The sequence below is a fragment of the Olea europaea genome, chromosome 21, assembly GCF_002742605.1.
Source record: "Olea europaea var. sylvestris chromosome 21, O_europaea_v1, whole genome shotgun sequence".
NCBI classification, from domain to species: Eukaryota; Viridiplantae; Streptophyta; class Magnoliopsida; order Lamiales; family Oleaceae; genus Olea; species Olea europaea.
The window spans coordinates 17870027-17880742 of record NC_036257.1 but is presented as its reverse complement, the minus strand read 5'-3'; the positions used below and the strand labels follow the sequence as shown (position 1 = coordinate 17880742).

Here is a 10716-nt window from a genome sequence, read left to right as displayed (position 1 = left end):
CGAGGGAACCAAGAAAACTCAATTATGTATGATCTAAACAAGATAGTATCAAGGACAGGCAACACCTGCCCCCGAGGCACTTCTCCACTGGTAAAAGAAGGGTTCTCTCAAGTCTGGCAGTTCAAAGGTCGTGGGTTCGATCCGTGAGGCTCTTGAAAGGCAAGGCATATACTGGAAGGTAAGATTTATCCTGAAAGGCAGGAATGTCTTGGAAGGCAAGGCGCAACGTGGTTTGGCTCATTAGGCACTTTGGCAGTTCAATTGGAGTGGCGCTCGACTCTGGTCAGTAGGAGGCACATTCCGCGGTTTAATTGGTCGATGTGAAGAGGGGTCGGATCACAGACCTAATGAATAGTCGTCGAAGGCGGACACTTTGATAAGAAAAAAAAAAAAGAAAGACAGGCAACACCTTTAAGATTCGTTAGGTCAAATGGCAGAAAAATTAAGTGAACAATTAACTTATCCCATTAGTCACGTCCCAAAATGAAGTTGTATTTTTTTCCCCTTCAATATAATTAGTATTATCGAGCGCTACATATTCGATATATTATTAACCAATATGTAAAATATTCAAATTACCTACATTATCATATTATCGAATATCGCGCTCTCAAATTAAAAGTTTGATATGTTTAATAGGTTAGATTAATGAAATTCAATGTTATTAACATAAAATAGGCATCATTGCTTTTTTTAGTTTGTCTACTTTTCTACGATTTTTGTCATGATGTCTAGTGTTATAAAGTAATACATATTAGACATAATTTTAATGAATATGTAAAGTATCTAGTCGTGCCAAACTTATAATCTATAATCTATAATCTATAATTCTATAATCTATCTATAATATATTAAAGTATCGCATCAAGGGAGAATGGTTTTTTGGACGATTTTAACTCTCATACAATTCAAATATTTCAATAATACCTTACTTTTCGTTTTTCAATATGTAATAAATAATACATAATTATTATCGTTTATGAAATTTGTGTTATTAATCCTCAATTAATTAACATTCATATTAATCTAGATTCAATGAATTTTCACTTGATGAATATTGAATTATATGAATTTAGAGTTATTATAGATGAATTTATTCATGTTCATGCATATAAAAATTTTAATGAGTGTTTAAATTTAAGTATTAACAATTAATTTTTATATATCAAGTGTAATATAAAAAGATTGCTCATTTATAGTATTGCATCATTACAAAAAAATTTGAATAATAGAAATTGAGTTTTGAGAGTACAATTTTCTTTTCTTAAAATTCTATGTTAAATTTTATTTTCTTTAATTCGCCTGTGTCTCATCAAATCCTCCAACAAATTGGTATCAAATATTACTTTTACGTCACTTATACAATATTTTAGAATAACGTGTAATGCACGTTCAATTTTGACTAGTAATAACAAATACTGTGATCTCCTGTTAAAGACCTACAATATGTTTAATCAATTTGTTAGAATCTACGAATTTATTCAAATAAGATAGGCACCATTGCTTCTTTAGTTTGTGTACTTTTCTTCATTCTATGTTATCATGTTTAGTGTTATCGAGTAATGCATACTAGACATATAATTAGCAAATATGTAAGATATCAAATTGTCCCAAACTTATCTTGTTAACGAATATTGTGCTTTCAAGTTAAAAATCTATGATATTTTTAATATGTTAGATCAATATTCAATATGCACGTAGATCCACGTTAACTAAGCACCATTGCTTTTTAGTTTGTCTGCATTTTTAATTAAATAATCACTAATTACTAGGACGAGTGATTATATAGTTAATATAAAAATGAATACCATATTAGCTAGGGATAAAGCAATATTTAGGTAAGCATATAACAACTATTATTGAAAGCTAAATAATTTAATCTTTATATTAAGTGGAATATATTGGATAGATTGCACTTGAAATTGATTATGTAAAATGGACCTAACATTTGTCCGGTGCTCAATTAAGATGCTTAAAAACTGGATTTTCAAACCCAAGTTGGTGGCCCCTTGAATAATTGAAAAATTCTTCCACTGCATATAATTAGTTGCTATTTGCGTATAATTTCGAGTTAGGAGAGGGTATCAGTCAAAGTTAGGTGTGGTTACATATTTGACATAGTTCGATTCTGTATGAATCATAAAATTGTACGAATCTTTAAAAGGAAAAAGAATCAAATCATACTTAAATCATGCTTGTCTAAGCTTGCAAGTAGGCTAACCAACTTTAGGGTACACATTGTAATAAGATATCTTCATTAATAAAAGTATACATTCGTTTACTCTCTAACACAGTCTATCCTATATACTTTAGTGGATACATAGGTGATAAATGTTAGTTGGGGGACGGACTATCAAGATGAACTGTGATACGTTTTTGGCAATAAATGATGAGTTCGATGCCTAGTCATTGAAATCCAATATTGAACCACGACGCGTCCTGAGTGCATTAAGCGGGTCGTATCAATTGGTTAAAATTTTAATTTTTTCAATGAAAATTGAATGTTTGATTTCATGTAAGAATAATTCTTTTTATTAAAATTAAGAGAAAATGTATAGAAATTTAATTTAGCCCTATTAGCTTGCACCCACCGGAATAGCTGGCGCACATGAGTTTGATTTTCACAATCCTTTTGATGCTTTTACCCTAATGAATGGAACCCCACATCCCAAGATGTGATCCCTTATTGCTGTTCCACCAATCATGTCGGCTGTCCCGTTAAAATTCCATTTCTTATTAAATTATTTCACTCAAATAATTATTTCCAAAACGGATATTTAATTATAGTTTTTATGATATATAAATAATAAAAGGTTAAGTTTAGTCGGAAGAGAGAACCACTATAAACATTGTTAAGCTTGACTGAACATAGACAATACCTTTGAAAAATATATCTGAGAAATATTTTAGACAAGACACGTGAAGTGAGAAAGTTTTGAATCATAACCAATCAATATTTCGCTAAAAAATATCATTTGAATGTGAACAATTTACAATATCGTGCTACAATGAAGGGTTTTTAAGTACACATTCAACTTACTGTTTTGTTTCTTTACAGTAAACTAAGCTATTAACATATTTTGATTGACGATCAAAATATCATACTAACATTCCACGTGCTTATATATATAAAATTGGACCTTAACTTTGCTCTTCTCATAATTGATGATGAAAATTATCAAGACTAGTCAGTTATGACTTATCCATGTTGCTACATAGTGAATAATACAGCAATTGCTAACACTTGTATACTGAGTTGATTAGGTAGATTTTTCTCTTTATATCCCTGTGCAAACCGTGTCAATTGTTTTGAAATCAACAAGTTTGCAAACATCAAGCCTATCACTTATCGGAGTCAAGGAGATGATGATGGAAAACAATTAAAAGAAAACGTATTTATAAATTTTTATTAGTTAATCAATTTTGCACTTTCTTCGTAGTCTAGTGGTACAATCTAAATGAAACTAGAAACTTATTGATTTGTAATTGATAATGGAGTCAATCTTGATAGTTTGTCGAAGTCCAATACTTTCTATTTCAATAAATCAACAAAGAGAAGAGAGTTGTCATAAGAGTTAAAATTTTAAAAACTAGAAAGAAAATCAAAATTTAAACCTAATCTTGCAAAAAAATTTAAAAAAATTGTCCTTAAATTATTAAATTACAAAAAATAAATTAATTAACTGTTTTTAATGTTAATGGTGCACGGAAGTGTGACCGGAATCTGAATGGTGGTGCTAATAGCTGCTGCTTGCTTTGTGGCTCCATCATTTGCTCTTGCTCCACTTCTACATTCACTATTCGGCTTTACACATATCTTCAGGTTGCATTGCGTCGGTGGTGGAACGGTACTTGTTATGACTCGACGTTTTATACATTTCTCGATATTAGGACGAACTAACGAATGAATGTTACATGTCATGATCGGACGTTTTACACATTTCTCGACATCACTACCCACCGACGAATATATAGTATATGTCATGATTGGACGTTTTGCACATTTCTTGACGTCACGTTGCGCTGATGGAGGAACGGTACCGGTTACAACTGGACGTGTTGCACATTTCTTAACATTTTGATGCACTGATGAAAGAATTGCACCTTTGACGGCTGAACATTTTGGGCCATTCTTGACATCGTGGCGAGGTGGGGGCATTGTCCCCTTTGCGTGCTTCTTCTTGGGCTCATTGTTCCCGAAACAACTCGAAAGTATACTTGCTGCAACCACAAACAATTGCCGGCAGAAATTAAAAATAAAAAAAATATATATTTTTGTTGCAAATTGAAAAAAAAAAAAATTACTGAAATCAATCAACACGAAGATAAAATTTGCCACGTATTGTTTCACTTTATAGAATTTAAATGCAGACATATTTATAATATTACAGTCATTACTCAAACGAGCAGTCACGTACAAATCAGCTAACTTAATTAGAGGTCATTTGGTAGGTCTTTTAATTTTGCTTTTGCTTCTTGTGAAAAAACTTCTTGAGAAAATTAATTTAAGTAAATTTCTTTTAAAAACTTCTCTGTCATACAAAGTGGCTTCAGAAAATTATTCTAACATGTTTAAAAACGATTTTTTAATCTTAGTAGCAGTTTTTAACTTTTCAAAAACTTTGCCAAACGGCCTTGAAATGAATTTACGAGATAAAATCTATTATAACCTAGAGCACCACGAAACCCTGAACTTTTATATAGATATCCTTTTTTTTTAATAGAAAATTGAAATAAGAAAGATTAAAATCAAGGAAAAATAAACAGTAAATTGTAATTTGATACTTACCTATACCCATAATTGCTCAAGTACTTCCGCAAAAAACCCTGCAAACATAATGGAGATATATTCTATCAAACTCGATTGGTAATGACAAACAAGTGTTTAGTACGTAAAATTCGATAAGATTGATCACACTAATAGATAGAAACTCTGCAGCCATAGAGAACAAAGAATCACAATATGAACATTTCGAGTTATACTTTCAATTAGAGGAAGAAGGGAAGAGAAGAGATATACCTGAAACACAAATACTTAATTTCGACATTCTTTGCTTTCTAAGAAAAATGTAATTTTATTTCGTTTAGAATTCTAGCATACTTAAAATTCTTATCTTAATCGGAGGATGAGAAGTCCCATTTTAATAAGAATATCTAAAATTAATATTTTACCAATGCGTTTTAATTGTTTAAAATTAATATTATTTTTTAAGTGGATGTGGAATTCTTCTTGCTATATTCACGTAATTCTTTACGCATTTATGGGTCATGGTTGACGTTTGAACACCCTTCAAATCATAAACCGTTGCAGATTTTCCAATATTGTGTTATTTATTAAAGTTTATTATGACTATATCTTAAATCTAATATGTTGATTTATTTAATTACAATTACAAAGAATTTTCTTTAGTTAAATATGCAGGTAAAATAATAAATTTAATTTTTAAACACAATTTTCAGTCAATGTTTCTTCCAACGATTAAGACTTTTAGCGACAAAAATTTAGTCATCAATGGAACTTTTGTCACCAATTGCGTTTTTCTTTTGCAATTGCTGAATTGAGCTTGATTTACAAAGATACTCGTACTAAATATGTCATTTAAATTATAAAATAACCCGCAAGAATTTTAATTTTTTTCGTTTCAATAAAGGATTCGAAATTAGACGATTACCATAATTAGACTAGATTGATATTAATTTAGTCCCATTTATCACTACATCGATAAGTAATTAACAAACATGAAAAAAAAAATTGAAAAAGAATTAGATAATTCAGTTTATTTCACGACCCACCACATACACCACCACGGCAGCCAACACCACCCAGCCTCCACCATTGATAGCCGTTGCTGCTACTGCTGCTCCTGTAATAACTACTCCACCATCATTTATTCCACTGCTTCTGGAATTTCGACCATTATAGACATCACGATGTGGAAGATGAGTTTCGATAGCCTTTGCCACCAGGGGATGCTTCTTTTTGTCGCCATTGATCCCGAAAGAAGACAGAGATACAAACTATTAGGGTGCGTTTGATTGCAAGTAGGAAAATTGCATGGAAAGAAAATATTTTCCAAGTAATTCAATTGCCTGGAAATTATTTACATGGAAAATGTTAATTACACGTGTTTGATTGACTTAAATTTCAACCTAGAAAATGTTGTAATTTTCCAACTTTTGGTGTTTGATAGCCATTATTTTCCATGAAAATAATCATTTTTTCCAACTTTATCTGTTTGACAACCACTATTTTCCATGGAATTTCATGGAAATTGTCACTTTTTCCATGGAAAATAGTGGTTTTTCCCCCATGAAAATTTGTCAATGAATAATCCAAATTTTAAATAAATTGTATACATAAATGCGGCCAAATCCTAATCAATCATAATTAATATAGCAATTCATTTGTGGATAAAAACATGCCAAGATTCGGTACGAAAGATGCATAAACACTATAGAGATGAAATAATTATCCCTAACAATTCAGATTTCTACCACTTATATATTCTTCTTTGCAGTAAAAAATAATAATCAGATAATCCATTCAAAAAATAATGATGAAATTTCGTTCAATGTATTACATAAAACGAAAATGAAAAAAACCCGAAAATCTGTATCATAAAAAAATAGCAAATAAAATCAACATAAATGTCATACTTTCACATATGTTTGTTAAATTATCCAAGCAAATCATCTTACAATAGTGGAGGCGGATCACGGCCCAGATTTTCAAATACTAAATCACGCATGAATTCTTCTTCAGTCAAACTCATAAATACTTTAGCCAGACTCTCATCCGATCGAAATATTTTCATTACTTGCTTTATGTCACGCTTTTCTATACTCATGCCTTGTAATTTTTCTAGAACCAACTGCCAATTGATATGATTTAGCGTATCTAATGTTGCTTAAGTCTCCATAGCAATTGCAATTTTTTTAGATGATTCGGCAATGCTTGATAGGGCAACGAGACTCTCATCATTAGGTTGGGTACGTCGACGGCGAACTTTGTTAGTTCCTCCTTCGGCATTACGCTTAGGAGCGCGAATGGGGCTTGGATCTGTATCCTCATTTAGACCATCAACTTCAAGCACATTTTCATCTAAAAAAATAATAAAATCAGAATTTGTTAGAATCTCTAATATAATACGAATTATATAATTTTTTATGTACGATCTAGTACATACCATGATCGGGGGGATAAAATGTCATTGCCGGTTACAGCACGATCTCCTGTAGCAGAATCATTTCCAAAGATAGCCTCCAAATCATCATAACGAGAACAAAGTTTGGTCCTCCACTTTCCAAATTCTGATTTGCCCTACAAGAAAAAGAGTGAAATATGTTTTACGCTAGTTAGTGGGCAAAATAAATTAGATTAGTAATATTTAAGGAATAATACTTTCATTGGTCAATGAAATTTTGTACCTTCAACAACTCCTCCCAAGCTAGTACATCGGCTGTGACACGTCCAGTGTGAGGATCTAACCTAAAACCACTCATGCTTAACAATTGACGAACTTCAACATATTTTTTTTTCAGAGTTTTCAATTGCGCCCTCACATTCTTATCAGACACCATGACTCCGCATCCATTGTGCACGTTCTCGATTGCTTTGGACACGTGATATGATGAAAAGCCATTGTCACTTCTTTTGTGACTAGACAACACTTGATGTAGTAGTGCAGTTATCATACAACCGTCCATTGCATCACTCCAACGTATTTGACGATTTCGAGAATTAGGATCCGCTTGGGTTGAGCTTATTTCCTCCACATCTGAATGAAGGGTTGGTCTAGGAACCCGAAAAGGTGCCGCAGAGCTTTGTCGAATATTTGCCATGTATAGTGCAAGATTAACTATTTATGGTCAACTAATAACTAAAAACATTTAAGAAAATTGCATGTCAACAATGTCTCCAATAACAACAATTCCAATTACAATATTTAAAATTCTAACAATCTTATGTCAACTATTATAAGACATGGGGAAAAAAAAAAAACAAAAAATCTGCTTAATGTCAATACGTCTTCAATTCAAGCAATTACTACATATGAAAGTCTAGTACATTTATATCCATTACATAGAAACGAAAAAACAAATAAAAAATTAAAAACAAGAAAAAAAATCAGATATCAATCGAAATCAATTCCCGCATTCTGATTGGGAAGATAATCAGCCCACATTAAATCAGCAATCGCATTCCTCTTATTAGACCACACTTCCTGATTTGTGAAAGATATGTGAGCATTTGGAGTTTCATCTTCAGGTACATCAATATGCGTAGGGTTAACCTCATCGTCACTACTATCTAAGTCATCCTCCTCACAAACATCTTCAACATCATCAGTCCTTAAGAAGTTGTGGATGGCAGAACAAGCAAGGACTATCTTTGCTTGTGTGTCAATGTTGTGATAGGGTTGATGTCTCAAATATGCAAATCTTTTTTTCAGCAAACCAATTGTACGCTCAATAACATTGTGTAGAGATGAATGTCGAAAATTGAACAACTCCTTACTACTTTCAGGACGTTGACCTTCAATGTCTCTATGATGATAACGAGTCCTACGGTATGGTGCAAGAAAACCCGAAACTGATGGGAAGCCAGCGTCAACAAGGTAATATTTACCTAGGAAAGAGTGGTTCATAAGATGGTAGTTAGGTAATTATTATAACTTGTGTGTGGAAGAAATGTTTTCAAAATAGTGACACAACTTACCAATAGGAATTGTTAGCTTATGTCCTTGGCGTAATATTGCACTCCGTAACAATCGACCGTCATGTGCGGATCCCTCCCAACCGACAAGTACGTAGGTAAATTTCATATCAAATGTGCAAGCTACTAAAACATTTTGGGAAATCACTTGCATTCTATTGCGATATTTACCTTGCTCCTCTAAAGGCACATACGCAGCTATATGTGTACCATCGATTGCTCCTACGGCATCCTTTAAAAAACAATACTTTTCAAAATAAATGTGAATATTGAATTTTTAAGAAATGTGATGAAATAACTACAAACCACTAACCTGAAAAAAGGAGTACCATGGCTGCACATTTTCTTTTTCGTATGGTGAGTTATGAGGAGTGGCATTAATCACAACATCTCTATACAATCCAAGACAAGCGTGTAAGACTCTGTGAAAGTAAAAGCTCACTGTTTGACCAAAGCAAAAGAAAGTAAAATGTCCAACGCGATTACGTTGGTCATGCCCGACTGTATTCAGAAAAATTGCAACTTGTTCCTCAATTCGAACGTATTTACTGTCAACCAATCCATAAGATCGCAAACGAGCACATAATCTTTGAAATGGACCTATTTTCATCCTAAGGAGATCACGACATATTGTATCACTCGTGCCAAACATTCGTGTAAGTGTTATTTCTCTTTCAGAATTCCAATTTGTATGAGGAGCTCTTGGAAGATGTCGTGCACGACGCCTAAGTTCATTATATATCACAATCGCTTGCATGACCATCGTCCAAAATATACCTAAATGTTGTCGTTGGCATCGACGTTGATTCGTTGTTGTAGCCATGTTATAAACTACCACGGTAAATAAAGATTTGTTTAGAAAGAATAACATAAAAGCATTACAGAATAAAAAGTTAACTGTAGCTACATCATAATAGAAAGTCATGGCATGCACTTCCAAGCATAATGTCAACTGGTTATATTAGAATTCTTAAAATCATTTTTTTCAATTTCATGCTTCCCTACCTCATTCGCACCACAGTAATCCCCCAATTAATAGAATCAAGAACATAACCCAAGGACATAAATTGTTAAGCTACTTGTAAATCTTCAACTATCTCTCAAATCAGAGATTAATAGTAGGTACAATAAAATCTAAGCTATAAAATAACTGTCTCCAACACAGTGAGATGATTATAAACTAGAAATGATACAATCTGCCTTAAAATATGTCAATGTCGTTAAAGAATGACACGTTTATTCACTTAAATCTAGTCTTGAACATGTCCTCACTCACACAAAATGAAGTGGTCTCTTTTCAACTTTCTGTGGGAGACAAATTAGGATTTATTGTTCTTCATTTCCCTTTATCATGGGTTTGATATGGCTGTTTATTTTTCCATAGGTGGCTATCATCCCAGAGGACATTCTGAAGGCCAAACAAGAAGTTGATGCTGAATTTTTTGGTGAAGATCGAAGCTGGGCTCTTGGAGAGAGCAACGTGAGCCTCTTTCTTGACTTCAATGACATGCCACTCTCTCATTTTTACATAACTGTTTTATAATACCACTCATTCAACTTAGAAAGCACATATTTGACGTGGAGGCACAATTGTCAAAATTGCATGATCATGATAAGAATTGTTCAAATTAAATTTTGAATTGGACGAAAATGGTATGAAACTGTACAAGGAATCTCACATAACCTATGACTTGGTAGCAATTGGCAAACTTTGTGATAAACATAAACAAGCACCCGGTTGGATAGTTTAAATACTAACGACTATTTTAACTTCTTTTTTCTTCAGGCATCAACTAGTGTTTCTGAACGTCTTCAATGCTTGAGAATTCAAGACCTCTGTTTTTTAAGGATCTTGATACTTTAATTTTTGTAGAGTTCTTTTACACCTAAACTGATATCAACATATATCACCTTCAAATAGAGTGGCTTTTAAAGCATGGTTCAACCAAAAAGTACGAATCACAGAGCAAAAGGAAAGATGACATTAACAAGAACTGAGA

General features: G+C 32.6%; 2 protein-coding genes across 2 annotated transcripts in view; both read right to left on the bottom strand.

The window, feature by feature from the left end:
• Positions 1 to 3652: 3652 nt before the first annotated feature.
• Positions 3653 to 4982, bottom strand: LOC111370338. The gene is made up of 2 exons (XM_022992008.1): positions 4790 to 4982; positions 3653 to 4221 (listed from the first exon to the last, which is right to left on the bottom strand). The coding sequence occupies exons 1-2, from the start codon at positions 4797 to 4799 to the stop codon at positions 3680 to 3682; spliced, it is 552 nt and encodes a 183-aa protein (XP_022847776.1). The 5' UTR covers positions 4800 to 4982; the 3' UTR covers positions 3653 to 3679.
• Positions 4983 to 8009: 3027 nt separating this feature from the next.
• The window catches only part of LOC111370980, a 3373-nt gene continuing 666 nt past the window's right edge, over positions 8010 to 10716 (bottom strand). Inside the window, exons 2-4 of the mRNA XM_022992906.1 lie at positions 9030 to 9547; positions 8720 to 8948; positions 8010 to 8629 (exon numbers count right to left, since the gene is read on the bottom strand). Coding sequence (XP_022848674.1) covers positions 8136 to 8629; positions 8720 to 8948; positions 9030 to 9539 — 1233 coding nt within the window. The 5' untranslated portion in view covers positions 9540 to 9547 and the 3' untranslated portion in view covers positions 8010 to 8135. The remainder of the gene's footprint in view (positions 8630 to 8719; positions 8949 to 9029; positions 9548 to 10716) is intronic.